Source organism: Danio rerio, chromosome 18 (genome assembly GCF_052040795.2).
Source record: "Danio rerio strain M-AB ecotype USA chromosome 18, GRCz13ab, whole genome shotgun sequence".
In the NCBI taxonomy this organism is placed as follows: Eukaryota; Metazoa; Chordata; class Actinopteri; order Cypriniformes; family Danionidae; genus Danio; species Danio rerio.
Window position 1 is genome coordinate 4,328,865 of NC_141038.1, and position 17,937 is coordinate 4,346,801.

At 39.2% G+C, this 17,937-nt stretch overlaps 1 protein-coding gene across 2 annotated transcripts; it reads right to left on the bottom strand.

The window, feature by feature from the left end:
- Positions 1-432: 432 nt before the first annotated feature.
- Positions 433-16,456, bottom strand: LOC108179119 (NACHT and WD repeat domain-containing protein 2). 2 transcript variants are annotated; one of them, XM_087291447.1, is made up of 8 exons: positions 15,289-16,456; positions 14,246-14,593; positions 12,405-12,493; positions 11,888-11,995; positions 9,543-9,746; positions 9,023-9,155; positions 5,907-6,430; positions 433-5,801 (listed from the first exon to the last, which is right to left on the bottom strand). In XM_087291447.1, the coding sequence occupies exons 2-8, from the start codon at positions 14,283-14,285 to the stop codon at positions 2,106-2,108; spliced, it is 4,794 nt and encodes a 1,597-aa protein (XP_087147573.1). In that variant the 5' UTR covers positions 14,286-14,593; positions 15,289-16,456; the 3' UTR covers positions 433-2,105.
- Between the last annotated feature and the right edge of the window lie 1,481 nt (positions 16,457-17,937).

A 17,937-nucleotide genomic window follows, 5' to 3' on the forward strand; every position in this document is an offset into this window, starting at 1 on the left:
TAAATGATAATAATAATAACAATTCATTTATTTATTTATTTTTTATCAGGGGTCGCCACAGGGGAATGAACCACCAATCTTTCCAGCATCTGTATTACGCAGCAGATGCTCTTCCAGCTGCAACCCATCACTAGAAAACAACCATACACACACATACTACGGACAATTTAGCCTACCCAATTCACCTATAGTGTATGCCTTTGGACTTGTGGGGGAATCCGGAGGAAACCCATGCCAATATGGGGAGAATATTATTATTATATGCAAACTCCACACAGAAATGCCAACTGAGCCAGCCGAGGCTCGAGCCAGCACTACCCACTGTGCCACCACAAAGCCCAACAATAACAACAATAATAATAATAATAATAACAACAATAAATCAACAAAGTAGCCTACTTTTCTCTTTAGGACTTTTATTTTTTTATTTTTCATAGTTGTTATTAAGCAGATGTATAGTTTAAAAGAGTTATTTATGCAAGTTATTCATATATAAAACAAACTATCAAAAAAAAAACTATTAAAAAATAAAATAAATTCAGTCTATACACCATAAAGAGAAACAATGTAGTAAGGCTACAGGCTACAGGCAACAACACAAGCAAAAACAAAGAAAATGATCAAAACAGAAAACGTAAAAAGTAAATTTAATACAGTGAATTTTACATTTGCACCCTGATACTCATGAGACAAAAACAACAACATGTTTATCACATATTTAAAATGATAATCATAATATCACAAATGTTAAAATACTCAAAACTTGCAAAAAATATTACAATAAAACAACAACATCAACAACAAAAGCCTTTTACAACTATGTAAACAAGAGAGCACTTGACAATTCTTAGTTTCTCTGGATTTACATAATATTATATAATTCACACCAGGCATATTATACCAAATATTTATTTATTTATTCATTTATTTTTGTGAAGTTAAAACTTTGGTACTGCATGGTCTAAAATCGACTATAAACATGTCTAAAAACATAATACATTTTAATTTGTTTTCAAAAGTTCAAACTTAGGGGCGGCATGGTGGCGTAGTGGGCAGCACGATAGCCTCACAGCAAGGTTTAAGCCCCGTCTGGGTCAGTTGGCATTTCTGTGTGGAGTTTGCATGTTCTCCCTGTGTTGATGTGGGTTTCTTCCTGGTGCTCCATGTTCTCCCACAGTTCAACCACATGCGCTAAAGGGGAATTGAATAAGCTAAATTGGCCGTAGTGTATGAGTGTGAATGAGTGTGTATAGGTGATTCTCAGTACTGGGTTGCAGCATAGAAAGGTGTATGTTGTGTAAAACATATGCTGGATAAGATGGTGGTTCATTGCGCTGTGGCAACCCCTGATTAATAAAAGGACTAAGCCGAAGAACAATGAATGAGTTAGCTGATGATTGATGATGAAGCATGTTTGGCATACTGAAAATCCTTGAGCATGGGGCTCCCTCCCGTTTCATCAGGGAGTGTGAGCTCAGGTAGGTCTCAAGAGCCCCCCCGAATTGGTTAGTTCGGCCTATTCCTTCATAAATAGGAGTTGCCATGGCGGAATGAACCGCCAGCTTTACCAGCATATGGCTATGCGGTGAATACCCAAGTACTAAAACACTTATGTACTGTGCCAATTTGGTTTACTCAATTCACTTAAACTGCATATCTATGGGCTGTGGTATGAAACTAGAGTAGGGGGAAACCCGCGCGAGCATGGGGAGAACATGCAAACCCCAGAAATGACCAGAACTCAAACCAGCGACCTCCATGCTGCGAGACGACAGTGATAACCAATGAGCCACAGTGCCACCCTGTCCTGGATTAATCTAGGAAAGAGGGGGAGGAGTAGTGGTGGATGGGGGGACTCTTCGACACGAAAATGACTAAGGTAGAAAAATCTTTTGTCTTATGTGTGTTTGGATTCGTCTGATTGGTGCATCGTGTTAGCTAATACTGGACCAGCAGTGGTCAATCATAAGCATGCGATCCTCTGGAAATTAGTTTTGAAATAAACTTAATTTATGTGCAAAAACAAATAAGCATTTTTTATTTTGTTATAATAATCATTTCAGTGCTTCCATGTCAAAAACCAGAACCGTCTACACTGGAGCCATTCAAATAAATTCTAAAGGCAATTCAGTCCATGTAAGGTTTGGTTTTAATAGAGGTGACCAAATCAATTGCTCGTCTAATGGATTCAAAAGTGTTAGGTTTTCTGCCTTCCAGCTGCTTGTACCCACCTTGGTGTCATGTACAGCATAAACCCCAACAGAACCATCCTCAAACCCCACATACACAATCAAATCCTTGGACAGGGTTAAGACAGAGGGCATCTTGCACAAATAAAACCTTCCAATAGTTCCCCCATCAGTCAAACGTATGGCTACTAACATTGGTTTCTCATGGAGATCACAGGATAAATTATGGCACACTAGAGAAGAGTAACATGCATAGACCATATATTGACCAGAAACACCGACAGTGGTTTGCAGAACAGGTCCTTCGGTTCTTAAAGAGCACAGTTTGCTGTTGGAGAACTTTAGGATGTTTATTGTGCATTCAGATATGGATAGGACGGCATACCCCCCATTAGATGAGAGACCAAATATTTCTGGTTGGCAAAACAAGGAATCCGGCAGCTGGATTTGATGACAAGTCGTATCCTCAGTTAACTTCCAGGAGTACAAAGCCCCTGAAGATAAAGCTACAATCACAAAATCCGGATGATTCAGCAGAGAATGGAAAGCAACCACATCTGACTGGTCAGAGCACGAGAAGCATTTGTTTACATTGCCAGACCACAGGCTAGCAGCCAAGAGATTCCCACTGTTAACACCTAAAAGGAAGGTGCCTTCAGGTGAAATGTTGGCATTTCTGAGATGAAGATGAATGCTGCAAATACTGTGTCCACTTTGTAGTTTCCACACCCTTGATGAACTATTCTCTGACAAAGCAACCCCAAAGTTTCCCTTGGGTGTTATTAGAACCTTATATGCTTGACTACCAGAGATTCTGTAAGTATTTTCTCCATTGCAGGTCTCCCAGACATATACATCACCATCTGCAATACTTACAAGGTAGTTTCCATCTCCAGAGATGCACATAGACTCCACAGAACCTTGGTGAAGAAACCGGCCTTCTACTTTGCCACTTGAAACTGCCCACTTCCACACAAGTTTGGAGCCATCTGCCGAATAACAGGTTCCTCCATGAGATCCAACAGCTATGATGATCTTCACTCTCTTTCCAGATTTTGGTGCCAAAGCAGAAGTTCTAATGAGATCCATGTCCCAAATAAGAACACCTACACTTGCTATTGCTGCCAAGTAAGTGGTGCCACATTTAAGAAGATTAATATCTTGACAGTTCCCAGTGTCCAGACTTAACACACACTGTCCAGAGGCACAATTCCAGACCAACAGAAATGAGCAATTGCACAGCAAAGCAAGGATGAAGTGTGAGTTTTGATCAATTATGGCTTGCTTAAATGTTTTGCCCCTCGGGGGATTGAACTGATCAAGTACATCAGTTTGACTGATGTCAATGAGCTGAATTTGTTGCTTTTTGCATATGAGAAGTATGTTGTCTCCCTTGTAGTCTGTGTTCAGAACCTTTCCCTGGATTCCACAATGGTTTTCACAAATCAGAACTGGTTCTGTTATCATTTCAAGATCCCAAGCAAAAACATTTCCTGCTTGATCTACACATGATATTACCTCATCGCCTTCGGTGAGAATAATCTCAATTAGTGGCATACCTTTCGGACAAGTCAAAGTGGCTAAAAGCTGTCCATTGGGCCAGTCGAATATAGTCACAGAACCTTCATTTTGTCCACAGTAAATGATATTGCCTTCCCCAGAACATAACACACAGGTTATTTCATAAGTGCAGCACAGTTGGGTAAGCTCCTCTTTATCAACAAATACATTAACAATGTTTTGTTCTCTCCACCACACAAATAAATTGTCCCCCAACACCAAGACACCCTCAAGAATTTTGTTTTTGTGGTTTTCTGTGTGTTGGATTTTAATTTCTAGAGGCTGTGTTTTAACAACTGCATCCCACAAGACAAGTTTACCACAACAAGTGCTCAAAAGGAATGTGTTCCCAGAGCTACAGACACTTGTAAACTTTAGATTACTGGACTGGGTTACTTTAAAGCCTTCACATGTAGCTCCATGGCAAACCCAAGCAGCCCCATTGTCCAGTACAACTACCACAGCACCACAGAGAGATCCAGCTGACAGTATGATTTGCGAAGCCATTGAATCTTGCGGTGTACTTTGGGAATAAGGTACTGAAGGAACTGAAGGCAACACAGTACTCATTCCACATTTTAAGCTCATACCTTCTGCTCTTGCAGGATTCACACATTCCTCCAAACTAGGAAAGACACTCAGAAAAGGAAGGAGTTTGGCTTGCAGGACTATTGGAAGATCAGCAGGGTTGTTCCTCAGCAGACAAGCTGAAGATTTCAAAATGGCGTGGAGGAGCTGAAGTTCCCTGGGAAAAATCAACTGAGATGTCTTCTCAAGCCACAAAAACAGTTCATCAGCTAGCATTGCATGCAACATTACCTGGAGGTATTCTTGGGAAATCATTTGGCTGCCCAGTTCCTCAATCCTCCCACTTTTCAGCAAATGAAAAGAGAGTGTGTGTAGTTTCCTCAGATTGGGACGTGTTGGTGTACGCATGGCGGTAGAGATGTAGAAAGGTTGGGAAAAGATGCAAGGTTGACTGGGTACTTGCCTATCAATGTAAATGTTCCGTGGGACATCTGAGGAGCTTTGGATTTGCGTATCTTTGTTTATTATAAAAGGTTTTTTTGTGCCATTTGCCCAAGAGCCGCTGAAGTAGTCCGAAAGCACATGGTGTATCTTTAGACAAGTTTCCTCTGAGCACAGGTACTGCTTGCATACAACCAAAGGGAAGTGTCTGTTTACCCAAGAAAGAGTTTGGGTGCCTAAAATGTTCCTCTGCACTAGAAATCCCTTCAGGTCAGAAAGAAGGGTTTCCACAGAAACTTCAGGGACTCTCAATGTAGCCGGTACACCTTCACCTTGAGGAAGGAAAGATTCGACAACTTCATCATCACAAGATAGAACATCCGTCAACTCAGTTGTTGTCATGCCATACCTGGCCAAGGTAAGATAGCTTAATGCTTTGGAGACTAAAGATTTCCCATGTTTTCTCTCCATATGATCAAATATCAGAACAATGCTATTGTGGACCTCTAGATCAAGTGTTTCCTCAGTAATCTCAAACTCTGAGTGCCAACAGACTGCCTGCCTGTAAAGAAGTTCCACATATAACGGGACAGTGCATTTCTTTAAAGCCTCATTTACATATACTTGTTGTCCCGAGGTGATTTTTCTGTTAGACCCCTGAAGAAGTGTTGTTAGAAGCTGGTTACAGCTTTTAGTATCCACTTGTTGCAACTCACAGAACAGGGCTGAATCTGGGTAATACTGCTTCAGGGCAGCAAGAAGGGCATGCCTGTTTGCAGATACAGAAATAAGAAGCTTTACATTTGGAGCTAATGCTTTAGGAAGGCATGTCAGGTCAGGTTGTCCATCAGTCTTTGGCAGCTGGTCAAGACCATCTATGATTATCACCAGAGGATTCTTGGATGTCGATCTCACAGTCAGGAGTCTTTTAAAGTTCTCTTTTAGCTGAAAGATGCTGTTGATGTTGGTATTACTTGAGTCGGCTCTTTCACATATGTATTTGAGAAGCTGTCTAAGGGAGCTGTTGACATCTATGAAGAAGACAAGTATCTCGGGATCCAGATTCTTCAACCATACTGATACCTAATAACACAAAAGTCATATTGAATGTCACAGAGTATATTACCGAATATATACAATTCCAAACATTGCTATTATTGCAAACAGAAAGATATTTTCAATAGGTACCTGACTTGCACAATGAGCCAGAAGCACAGTTTTGCCTGAGTATGGTCCACCATTGAGTATAAAGGGAAATAATGTATTTTTTCCTTCTAGGTAGGATTTGACATGTTCAACTTCCTCCCGTTCAATTCTGTAAAGAGAAGAAAAGATCCGGCACAGATCTTTCTCGCCAAAGTTATCAACTGCAACAGTCCTTTTGTTTAACATAGTATGATCAATAAGTCTCTTGAGATCCACATTTAGCTGCTCACACAGACCAACACCAAAGTCCAGCCTCATCTCAGGTGTGTAACATTGCAGACGATTGCATTTTGTGGTGGTGCAGTACACCACGGCCTTGTGTGACGCAACCAAGCTTGGCAGAAATTGATCTCGAAGCTGGGATAGTCTGTGCAACTGGTCTTCTTTCTCTGGGGGGATTGTGTTTTCCTTCATTGGGACAGTTATTTTATGAACATAGCAGATACATCTTGCTACATCTTCACTGGAACGGCCTTCATATGCATAACGGAGGTCGATTTCAAGAGCTGGAAAGAAAAGAAACAATTAGACCATTTTGATTTGGAATATGTAGCTATTAGACTCTTTCTAGAACAGATTTGTCCAAACGCAGTCCTGGAGGACCACTGACCTGTACAATTTAGCTCCAATGTCCAACACACCTTTCTGGAAGTTACCAGTATGACTAGTAATGCTTCAGACAACTCACAATTGGAATGCTTTGAGGTCGGAAATGGGATATTTTACTGGTGAAATTGCCAGGCCCAACTATGGTGCACAAGACCTTTGCGTTATCCAAAATCAACCCGGGCTCATTGTGGAAACGTAGACCCGCGGATGTTTCTGGAGACCGCGGAATACGTCCTGGCGGGTACGTACGGCTGCAGTTTTTGTTTTCGCGAATACGCAAGAGGCCGCTGTTCTCACGTGAACCCAACAGAGGCCGCTGTCCGACTGACCGGATGATTGACAGCGCAACCGGCCAATCGGCCCGAGCAACAGTTTACAAAAAGCCGTACAAAAAAATAAAAGCCCCGATTTTTTTTTTCTACCGCGTTTTCGGATTTCGCTGCGTCCTCACCCAGTTACGAAACTCATTCACTTAATTTTTGGGATTCTGTTTTTGTCTTACCTGATTGCTGGAACCGCTCTTCTCCGGACTCGAAACCGATCGTCTTGGTCGACTCCTCTCTGCATCTCGAGCCTGCTGATGTACACGGTGAGCTGAGTGGACAAACGGGTTGCAGCGGGGAAGCCCTCCGCAAGGAGGTAAGGCAAGCGCGAAAGGGAACAGCGTCACACCGCCCCGCAGCGTTCGCTTGAAAAAAATAAAAGCGGCCGTACGTATGCTCCGGGACGTATTGCGCTGTCTCCAGAAACGTCCACGGGACTACGTTTTCAGAATGAGCTTGGGTAGTCCAAAATTGTTCATTCACATTTCTTTACATTATTGCACTAATAAAGTCCACTTAGAGGAGTGAATAAAAATAATTTGAGTTGCACCAGATAAAAAATGCCGTTTTATTTGTGGTTTGCTGGTTGATTTATCCCTTAAACCAGAGGTGAGCAAACTCGGTTTTGTAGGGCCAGTGTCCTGCAGATTTTAGCTCCAACTTGTCTCAACACACCTGCAAGGATGTTTGTAGAAATCCTAGTAAGAGCTTGATTAGCTAGTCCAGATATGTTTGATTGAGAACATTAGAACTAAACTTTGCAGGACACCGGCCCTCCAGGACCGAGGTTGGGCACCCCTGCCTTAGACGGATTAGATTACAACTTAATGGTCAGACCTTGCTATTTAACACTTAGTGAGCTGTCTATTAGTAATGATACAAAGCATTTAGATTTCTATGATGTATACAAATGTTCATTTAACAATGAAATATTTAATTATTTAGAAACTTACACAATGGGAATCTGCTGTGGATGCGATCTTAAGGTTAGACATGGAAATTTATTCAGCGCGCAGATGGGATTGAGTCATTCAGAACATTTACTTTTGTTTTGGACACCACTTCAAATGGCTGCTCCCTCAAATAGACATAATTTAAGGGTATTAGCTGGTTCAGGTGTGCTAAATTGGGAATGAAGGAAAACTCTGCAGTACACGAACAGCTCTGGACACCCATTAATTAGACAGACTTGGTGGGGCTATTTTTCAGCACATCGTCCTTCAACAATGATATTTGTATTAAACTGAACTGCATTCATTTTAATTGAACTAGAACTACACTAGAATTCAAAAACTACTTCACTACCTGCCTGAAATGCTAAATATGTCCAACCCAGGCTCATTCTGAATACATACCGCTACATACATTTCTAGAGAGCGCCAAATACATCCCAGGAGGTATGTTTTTTTGCAGTTTTTGCGAATTCACCAGAGGCCGCTGTGTACACATTTTGAATTCTCAAATTTCTCGAGTGTCATTCACACCTGCTGTTCTTGTGTAAATCAACCAGAGGCTGCTGTCGACTGACTGACTGACTTACTGACTGACTGACTGACTGACCCAGTCTCCTCCTTCCCTAAACCCAACCAATAGTGTTTTCAACACAGATCGATTAGCGCCAACCCACTTCCCTAAATGCAATCGACAGTTTTTAAAAACAGTCCAGAAAAACGAAAAGCCCTCACCTGATTTTTACCACGTTTTCAGATTTAACCACATTCTCACCCTGTTATTTTCTTGTTTATTCTATTTTTTTCGATTCTGTTTTTGTTTTACCTGCTTTTTAGAACCGTTCTTCGCCAGACCTAAAACCCATCGACGTGGTCAACTCCACTCAGTGTCTCAAGTCAGCTGACATACAGTACATGTCGAGCTACTAGACAAACTGGTAACAGCAGGAAAGCTATCCACATGGAGGTAAGTGGTCAGCTGGTTAGCGTGAAATGAAACCCCATCATACCGCCCTGTTGCTTTCGTTTTAAAGACAAAATACAGCCATACGTACTTCTGGCTACATAATTTGAGAAATGTACGTTTTCAGAATGAGCCTGTGTTGGATATGTCCAACATATAATTTTTTATCCTTTTTTTTTTTCAGGGCATCCATGTAGAACAGCATTCACACATTTTATAAAGATAAAGATGACTTGATTTGACCTGACTTACATGATTGGAAATATTTTTGTGCTTTGTCAAGTGCCAAAGTCCCCTCCTGTATACACTGGTTCACAACATCATGGAGGATCCTCCTCACCTCTGGAAAAACCTTGCACCAGTTCTTCTCAGTTGGATTCTCTTGCTAATGACAAAACATTAGGAACTTTAGCTAAATGTTAAATATGCGACATCATTTTACACTGAAAAAAAGATTTACTGTATTTTTTTAAGGTAAGTGATTGCAAACTATTTATATGGGCTGAATTTAAACAAACAAATTTGATTTATTCATTCATTAATTTTCCTTCGGCTTAGTCCCTTTATTAATCAGGGGTTGCCACAGCGGAATAAACCGCCTACAGTGACCACAATCCACAGTGCTAACCACTGAGCCTTGATTAAGTAATGTTCAACTTAATTTGTTTGTTTAAATTCAGCCCATATAAATAATTTGCAACCACTTATCGTAATAAAATGTAGCAAATCCAATGAATCTCTTTCTTTCCGTGTAGAAGAATGCGTTACTTGCCTGGACACTGGTTTGTTTACATCGTCCTAAAGGCTCAAGCATACAGAATGAGGGAGGAATGGTATTTTCATCTCTCCGGTAGCATTTCTCCAGAACGTCAGTCTTAAAGCCCATGCGCTGGCATACCTGGAGAATAAGCTGAAACTCTGAGGCCTCGACCTGCTCAGGTAAACAAGCATCTCCATATTGTTCACCCACCAACCCCTGAAACGAGCAACAAAAAAGAAAATGTATTTGTTAGTAACACCACATAATGAGATCATAACAAAATCTATTTATACACGGTGCAGTTGAAGTCAGAATTATTTGCCCTTCTGTGATTTGCTTTTCCCAAATGATGTTTAACAGAGTAAGAACATTTTCACTGTATTTCCTAAAATATTTTTTCTTCTGGAGAAAGTCTTACTTGGTTTATTTCAGCTGGAATAAAAGCAGTTCTTAATTTTTTAAAAAACATTTTAATTTATTAATATTATTAGCCCCTTTAAGCTATATTTTTTTGATTGTGTACAGAACAAACAATCATTATACAATGACTTGCCTAATTACCCGAACTTGCCTAGTTTATCTAGTTAAGCCTTCAAATGCGACTTTAAGCATAATACTAGTGTCCTGAAAAATATCTAGTCAAATATTTTGTAATGTTATCCTGGCATAGATAATATAGTGCCCTATCGTACACCCCGAGCAATAAGGTGCAAGACGTGTTTGCCCTGTCATGTTGCTATTGTCAGAATGCAACCTTCATTTTCCTGTTTTCTGCCATGTTGTTTAAATAGCAAATCCATTTGCGCCACCTTGTGGAGTCATGGGCATTTTGCTCTAGAAAAGAGGTGTGTTAGGGCGCATTGCTGACGGGTTGCTATATTGAGGAACTAAAATAGACCGTGCCATTGACTAACTAAAAGCAGGTCTAAAGTCCAGCGCAAAGCGCGTTAGTTGTAGGCCTCGCTGACACATAGGTTGTATGGCAACACACAAATATCTTTACAAAGGAAAAATAATTAAAGGATTAAAATATTACAAAAATTATTATATTTCTACATAAATAAAAAACCACTGCCTGAATGCTTTCTTCACCTCAGGCGGCTTTTTTTCAGTTTATTCATGACAATTGGATTTTGTATAATGTTATTATTATTATCAGCATTATTTGTTATCTGCATCTTTATATTTGTGTTATTAAAAACAAAGCTTAGATTTGTCCACCTGTCGGGTTTTGGAGACATCTGCATCACCATATGGATCATAAGAACAGGACGTGTATTTGGAAAGAACTCAGTTATTTGAGCACACTTCGTTATTATTGTTCATTTATTCATTTGCTGGAAATTAGAACTGAATTTAGAAATAGTTTTGAAACAAATCTTTGCGTTTAAACTAAATAAATGGATCAAAACACAACCATATCTCATTAAGAGAATAAGCACAACCCTGTTAGACCATGTGCCGGAGTGCAGATCGTGTTTTTCTGTCCTTAAGCAAAAGTGGATTGGGACGCGCCCTTAATGCTTTTGCGCCCTTCGCTTTAGACTTTTTGCCTAGATCGTTAAAATAGAGGTCTGAAGCACAGGGCGCAAAAGCATTAAGGGCGAGTCCGAATCCACTTTTGCAAAAAATGCTTTTCTTACTTAGATTTTTTGTATTGTTTCTAGCTCAAATATCTAAAACTCTTAAATCAAGCAGAATTTTCTAGACAAGCAAAACGTACTGTCTTGTTATAAGATATAATATGCCAAAATTAAGTGAGTTTTCCTTAAAACAAGTTAAATAATCTGGCAATGGGGTAAGCAAAATAATCTTATGTCAAAATGAAAAACAAGATTATTTTGCTGACCATCCATCAATGTGAAAAGTGATGTAAAATTATAATTTTCGTAATTAGAAAAAAAAAATTACACACTAACATCCAGGAAAACTCCCGATCATAGATATATGTGGATATGTGGATATCTCTGGCTTTGGATGGCCACAGTCTTCCACTGTACATTGGTCCCGCATTCATTTCAAAGGAGCGGTACCCTGTAGCAAGATGGCAGTGCTGTTGACGCATTCCGTCCAATAGACAACAATAGGCCAGGTGACATCTAATGTATATATCTATGGTCGCAACTTCTGCAGCGAGCGCCGGATCCACAATGCAGTTCGGCAACGCCTGACGTCACCCATTCAAAGTGAATGGAAAGCGTTGACGCTGACGCCCCGTGTGAATGGGGCGTTATTGTGCTGGGTGCATTATAGGGCCAAATAGTTTATTTATTTATAAACTATTTTAACAATCTTTAGAGCTGTTTCTATACATTTACACACACAATTCCATCCATACAAAGCCAAAAGTCTTTTACCACAAAGAAAGAGTGTAGAGAATTGTTCCAGCAGTCCTCCAGTATACGCAGTCGCTCCTGCTGCGTAGGCCAGTTTTTGGGCTCTTTAGCTTCATACGGGTCAATAACCTGTTGACAGGATGGGTCCACATATTGTTATTGATCTCATATATTTATAAATAACATTCTGCCTCCCACTCCAGACAATACATCTAAAACCACCGCAGGCCCAAACTACTGGATCAGCCAAAACAACCACAGACACAGCCGATCAACATGCGTTTATAGAGCAGTGTTAACAATAATATCCCAGTCAGTCTTTTGTCATTTGCACTATTAAAAATGCACGATGTTTAGCTTTAGAGCGGCTTGCTAAACGCTCCATGTTCCAGCGAAAGAAATCAACATCATTTATTCATGATGATGGATTAAAACACAATTGCTTGTGCCATAAATCGTTTGTCATCATCATCTGAGGGAGACAAAACAACTGCAAATGTCCTTCTTCAGAATTAGACTGTTTATTGGCTTTGCTCACTCTGAAGTCGAGTCCGTATGTAGATCTGCAGTATTCCCTCAGTCTGGGAAAGACTTTCTGCCTCATTAACGTCCTCTCGACCACAGAGTCTGAAAAACAGAGCCAATATTTAATTTGGGATTTCAGTTTTACCCCTGGGTGGGTGGCTCAGTGGTTAGCACTGCCTTGTCACAGCAAGAAGGTTGCTGGTTTGAGCCCCAGCCGGGCCAGTTGGTGTTTCTGTGTGGAGTTTGCATGTTCTCCCCATGTTGGTGTGGGTTTCCTCCGGGTGCTCTGGTTTCCCTCACAGTCCAAACACATGCGCTATAGGGGAATTGAATAAACTAAATTGACCATAGTGTATGGGTGTTTCCCAGTACTGGGTTGCAGCTGGAAGGGCATCCGCTGCATGAAACATATGCTGGAACAGTTGGCGGTTCATATCACTGTGGCGACCCCTGATAAATAAAGGGACTAAGCTGAAGGAAAAATGAATTAATTAATAATTATCAGTTTTACTTTGATTTGCAGAAGACGGAAACTAAAATATCATTTAATTTAACAGTAAAGAAATCTCATCAGACATTCAAACATGGATTATTTGACGTCAGATTAAAGTATATTCCCAAATACTCATTGTCACTTTAAATCTTTATTCTTCACCACTGTTCAGACTACTTGGTTTTTACCTTTTTGAAAGCAAAAATTTTACATAATGACTCACAGTTAATTGATCATTACAGCCCAGAATAATCTGCTAAATAGTTTTTTAAATGTAAAATTAATTTAAAAAATGACTGAAACGTTTTGAAATTTAGCATCATGAAAGTTATATAAAAATTAGACATTTATGTATGCTTTTAATGTTAATAAAGAAACTTTTGTGTATTTAATTTGATGCAGACACCAAAATCAAACAAATTATTATTATTTTTTTTACCTTTAAGTACATTCATTTATTCCTTTGCCTTCGGCTTAGACCCTTTATTAATATGGGGTCACCACAGCAGAATGAACCATCAATTTAACCAGCATATGCTTCAGCGGATACCCTTCCAGCTGCAACCCAGTACTGGGAAACATCCATTCACACTCATACACTACGGCCAATTTCATTCATTGATTTGCTTTTTGGCTTAGTCCCTTTATTAATCAGGGGTCGCCACAGCGGAATGAATGAACAATTTATTCAGCATATGTTTTACACAGCGGAGGCCCTTCCAGCTGCAACCCATCACTTGGAAACATCCACACACACTCATTCACACACATAAAGTATGGACAATTTTAGCCTACCCAATTCACCTATTCCACGTCTTTGGACTTTGTGGGAAACCGGAGCACCCGGAGGAAACCCACACCATCACAGGGAGAACTTCCAAACTCCACACAGAAATGTCAACTGACCCAGCTGAGGTTCGAACCAGCGACCTTCTTGCTGTGAGGTGAATGTGCTACGCACTGTGCCACCGCGTCACCTACGGCCAATTCAGTTTATTCAATTCCCCTATATCGCATGTGTTTGGACTGTGGGGGAAACCGGAGCACCCGAAGGAAACCCACAACAACACGGGGAGAACATGCAAACTCCACACAGAAATGCCAACTGATCCAGCCAGGACTAGAACCAGCAACCTTCTTGCTGTGAGGCGACATGCTAACCACTGAGCCAGCGTGCCACCCTACCTATAAGCTACACTTTTTACAAATAAAACCATTAACACAAGTCATGCAGAATGCATTGTTAGAATTAATTATTGACAATGTTAGTTTGTTATATGGGCAACATTAGACTTTTACTCCTTTCAGAACTTTAAATATATAAATCAGCCAAAGGAAACGGATTGAGTTGTGAAACGTACCTTCAGGGTTGGAGCACAAATAAACTTGAACACAAGCCATCTGGTGTCCTGTAATGTGGACGTTTCCTACTCATTCCATGCATCTGTGTGAAATGAACTTGCTGCAAACATTTTGTTCTAGAACTATATGAGAAATCCACACACTCCTTATCCTGTGGATGGAGACAAAGAGAATGCAAGCTTTGCCTCGTATCTCATTTCCAGCAGGAAACTCTCGTCTGTTATTGACATGGAGAAACACCCACTTTCACATGATTTGATGAAACACATGTTTGTTTTTGTGAAAAGTGGGGACATTACATAGGTTTTTATTCATTTTATACTGTCCAAACCGTATATTATATTGCCCTCACCCCACCGCACCCCTAAACCCAACCATCACAGGAGACTGTGTGCAGCTTTACTCTCTGATTAAACTCATCCTGTGTGATTTATAAGCATTTAGACCAATGAGGACGTCACCAATGTCCTCATATTTCACCCTCTTTTTGTAATACCTGTGTCATACCTATGTCATTATACAGATTTGTGTCCTGATATGTCTCACACACACACACACGCACGCACGCACGCACGCACGCAAAGTTTTTTTAAAAAAGTCACATATCTGAAAAGAATGCATCTGAAAAAGTACAAGAAATGCTTAGAAATGTCTCTTAAAAACATTCATAGTCATAAAAACACTCATTAAAATAAAAATTAATGTAATTAATGAACCTTAATATGTTCAAATATCGGCCACCTACTTTATAACATACATATAGTGTAACAAACAGTGTTATTATCTTGTTTACTGTATTTCATTTTTGTAAAAATAGGACATTTACATTCATATAATGACACATAACATTTAAATAGCACACTATACTAGTATAAAAACACTTAAACTGCTGTCATACATGGAATAATAAAAAAATAAAATATGTGCTTTAATTAATACACACACACACACACACACATGTTTGTTTTTGTGAAAAGTGGGGACATTACCTAGGTTTCCATTCATTTTATGCAGCACAAACCATATATTGTATTGCGCTCACCCCACCCCACCCCTAAACACAACCATCACAGGAGACTGTGTGCAGTTAAATTAAACTCATCCTGTGGGATTTATAAGCATTTTGAGAAATGAGGACGTCACCAATGTCCTCATATTTCACCTTCTTTTTGTGATACCTGTGTCATGCCCATGTCATTATACAGATTTGTGTCCTGATATGTCACAAAAACACATACACACATACACACACACACAAATGCATCTGAAAGAGAAAAAAGGCTTAAAAATGTCTCTTAAAAACATTCATAGTCATAAAAACGCTTATTAAAATAAATAATAATGTAATAAAAAATAATGAACTTTTGGATGTTGAAAAGTCACATATCTGACAAGAATACATCTGAAAGAGTACAAGAAATGACTTAGAAATGTCTCTTAAAAACATTCATAGTCATAAAAACATGCATTAAAATAAATAATAATATATTTAATTAACCTTTGGATGTTCAAATGTTGGCCATCTACTTTATAAAATATGTATGGATTTACAAACAGTGTTATTTTCTAGTTTACTGCATTCTCAAAGATGCATTTTTATACAAATAGAACATTTATATAATGACACAACATTTAAATAACATACTGTATTAGTATAAAACACTTAAACTGCTGCCATACATAGAATATTAATAAAATATGTGCTTTAATTATACAACACACACAAACACGTTTGTTTTTGTGAAAAGTGGGGACATTACATAGGTTTTCATTCATTTTATGCAGCACAAACCGTATATTATATTGCCCTCACCCCACCCTACCCCTAAACCCAACCATCACATGAGACTGTGCAGCTTGACTCTCTGATGAAACTCATCCTGTGAGATTTATAAGCATTTTGAGAAATGAGGACGTCACCAATGTCCTCATATTTCACCTCCTTTTTGTAATACCCATGTCATTATACAGATTTGTGTGCTGATATGTCACAAGAACATGTGTACACATACACACACACTGAAAGAGAAAAACACATCTGAACAGAGAGAAAAAAAAAGGCTTAAAAATGTCTCTTAAAATATTCATAGTCATAAAAACGCTTACTAAAATAAATAATAATGTAATTAATATTAACTAATCAACCTTTGGATGTTCAAATGTTGGCATCATGGGGGCGCAGTGGGTAGCACAATCCTCTCACAGCAAGAAGGTCCCTGTTTTGATCCCCGACTGGGTCAGTTGGCATTTCTGTATGGAGTTTGCATGTTCTCCCCATGTTGGCGTGGGTTTTCTCTGGGTTCTTCAGTTTCCAACACAGTCCAAACACATGCGCTATAGGGGAATTGAATAAACTAATTTGGCTGTAGTGAATGAGTGTGTATGGATGTTTCCCAATGATGGGTTGCGGCTGGAAGGGCATCCGCTGAGTAAAACATATGCTGGATAAGTTGGCGGTTCATTCCGCTGTGGCGACCCCAGATCTATAAAGGGACTAAGCTGAAGGAAAATGAATGAATGTTTGTCATCTACTTTGTGTAACATACATATGACGTAACAAAGTAGTGTTATTTTCTATTTAACTGCATTTTCAAAGAAGCATTTTTGGAAAAATGGGACATTTATATTTATGTAATAACTTACAACATTATAATAATTATTTATATTAATTTTTACGTCAGCTTTATCTGATTTTTTATCAGGGGTCATCACAGCAGAATGAACCACCAACTATTCCAGCATATAAGCTATGCAGCAGATGCCCTTCCAGCTGCAACCCCACTTACTGGAAATAAATATATCCTTTAATGATCTGTGATTGAACTAAACCGTATAATGTAACGTAAACTGCAATTATATATACAACCAAGTATAAATCATCAATAGATTTTCAGTATTTTAAATAACCAAATATTATAATTATGCATATACATAACAAACTTTTATTTTATGTGTTTTTTTAATTTTTTTAGATTTTAATGTATTGATTTATTTCTTTTAATTTAATTTAGTTTTACTCAAATGCAGAACACTCAGATTAGGTTTGTCATTTTTATTTATTTTTTATTATATTTATACAGCGCTTTTCCAGACACTCAAAGCACTTTAATGGATATGACAGTAGAGAGTATTGAGAGGAAAGTGGGGAGCAGAGAGAGGGTAAGGATTAGCATAGAACCTCGAGATGGGAATCTAACTCAGGTTGCCTTGAACACCGGAGTGCCATGACACTAATCACTACACCTACTGACAAAAGTCTTGTCGCCTATTCAAGTTTTAGGAACAACAAATAATAACTTGACTTCTGATTGATCATTTGGTATCAGAAGTGGCTTATATGAAAGGCGAAGGCCTCTAGATTACGCTTATTCTACCACAATAAAATATGATCAGGCCTTAATTTTTAATTACTTCGTTAGGACAGTAAGATCTGACTTTGCTTAGACTCAAACTTACTAATAAACTTATTAATAAAGTCATCTGGAATGGCAAAGAAAGCGTTCCTGCAGGACTCCCAGAGTTCATCAAGACTCTTTGTGTTCATCTTCAATGCCTCCTCCATCATCTTACCCCAGACATGCTCAATAATGTTCATGTCTGGTGACTGGGCTGGCCAATCATGCAGCACCTTGACCTTCTTTGCTTTCAGGAGCTTTGATGTGGAGGCTGAAGTATGAGAAGGAGCGCTATC